At 40.1% G+C, this 1970-nt stretch overlaps 1 protein-coding gene across 1 annotated transcript; it reads left to right on the forward strand.

Moving 5' to 3' along the window:
* The first annotated feature begins 376 nt into the window (after positions 1 to 376).
* On the forward strand, positions 377 to 1291 carry LOC148647067 (G protein-coupled receptor 4-like). The gene has a single exon (XM_088609483.1). The coding sequence runs from the start codon at positions 377 to 379 to the stop codon at positions 1289 to 1291; it is 915 nt and encodes a 304-aa protein (XP_088465609.1).
* The last annotated feature ends 679 nt before the right edge of the window (positions 1292 to 1970 follow it).

Here is a 1970-nt window from a genome sequence, read left to right on the forward strand (position 1 = left end):
TGTCACGGTGCCTATGGACTTACTGTAGACAAAGACACTAAAAATGAGAATTACATATGCATGCAACTATTACACATTACATTCATTCCAGTGATTCTACTGATACAGTTACCTGTATCTACCAGCTGAATGAAGCAGAGAGAATCTAAGCTTTCAATAAATATCAATGTGTCCCAGCCTCTATCACTTCTCTTCAATATGTATTGAAATAGAAGACATTTTCTTTTGATACCCAAAGAAGGTTCTACAGCCAAAATGTTGTGTTTCCGTTCTTCTCTTTCCAGCATGGAATAAACCTTTACTTGTTCCTTGACATTTTCTTTTGACTGATTTATAAACTACAGTGTTCCTCTTTCTCCCCCTTCCACAGATCACGATGGATGCTTTCTCCATAAACTCAAGCCTAATACTTAACTATAGTTCACCCAAAACCACAGAGAGGCCTTGGACTCCGTTTGTCGGATGTGAGGAAAAGGTTGCTGGCATTTTATTTACCTTAAGCGTGCAGATTATCAATGTCATTCTAGGTATACCAGCTAATGTGATGGTCCTGTGGTTTTTGCTGAGAAACATGGGTGAAGCCTCCACTTCAGATATCTTCCTGTTGAATCTTGCATTCTTGGATGGTTTCTTTGGCTGCATGGTCCCTCTAGACCTGGTTAATGTATTTTTTCTCAATAACAAAGATGCCTGGCGTGTTCAGCTGTTTGCTTACGGTTTAAAAGACATGGGGGGTCCCCTGTTTCTCTCCTGTGTCTGTTTAGACCGGTACGTAGCTGTGCTGCATCCCATCACTTTCACAGGTCTCAAAGATCACAAATACAGAGCAGCCTGCTCAGTGGTGGTGCTGGCCATCACGTTAGCATACGCCATCGCCAAGGCCATTGGGGGGATTGAGAACTTTGAGAAGATATTCACTGTCAGCATCCTGGCTTCCTTTGCCTTTATGGTCTTCTGTAACATCTCCATCCTGTGGGCTCTGAAGCGATCTGGACCAGGGAAAGATGAGATGCACCCCATGAAGAAGAAGGCCTTCAAGATGGTTCTGTCCATCCTGGCTATTATAGTGTTTAATTATCTCCCACCTGTAGCTCTTTTCCCATTTCAGCAGTATTATTCTGCTGATGAGTTTAAGTGCTACATCCAGCCCTTCGCCTTTTCCTTTGTTAATATTAGTAGCAGCATTCAGCCCTTACTCTACCTCTCCAGACTGGAGAACAAGCTACCATGTCTATCAGAACCAAACAGTAAAATGTGTTGTTCAACAAAAACTCTGTGTTCAGAAGGATAATCAATTCTATTATGTATTCAAATTACAAACTGTTCAAGATGTTTCTACCTGTATAATGTAGATTGCCTTAGCCAGGTGAAGTCGAAACAGTTTTGGAACATCTGTCAGGAGTTATGTCAGAAATGTAAGCAGTTTTGGATAATCTGTCAAGAATAGCTAAGAAATTACCTAATATTGGTTTCAAAAGAGTGACATTCTATGTGCCTCTTGTTTAATAAGCCATATATATTTTTTAAGTCTAACTAATCTTATCATTTGTACTGTATGTATGCTGTGGCATCACTCTGTATTTTACAATGTACCCTATTTGGATAACTTGGTATACACTTAATAAAGTGTAAAGAAAATTGGCTTCCTTTGAGTTATTCTATTGAAATATGTATAGAGGCAATAAAGTTCAGACAGAATACATGTTTGAAGAACAACAAATATGAAAGAACAAATTGTTGCATTAGGTGGCATGTTGGCACAAGTGTTAGCATTGCTGTCTTGCAGTGTTGGGGACCTGGGATCAGTCCCAGTCTTGGGGTGCTCTTTGTATGCAGTTTGTATTTGCTTGGATTTCCACAAAAAATCCCCATGAACAGAGAGAACCTGCAAACTCAGAAACTGAATCCAGGAACACAGTGAATAAAAGCAGTGATGCTAACCACCGTGCCTCCCTAGTAGTAGTAGAAGT

The sequence above is a fragment of the Lepisosteus platostomus genome, chromosome 16 (assembly GCF_059453375.1).
Source record: "Lepisosteus platostomus isolate fLepPlt1 chromosome 16, fLepPlt1.hap1, whole genome shotgun sequence".
NCBI lineage: Eukaryota > Metazoa > Chordata > Actinopteri > Semionotiformes > Lepisosteidae > Lepisosteus > Lepisosteus platostomus.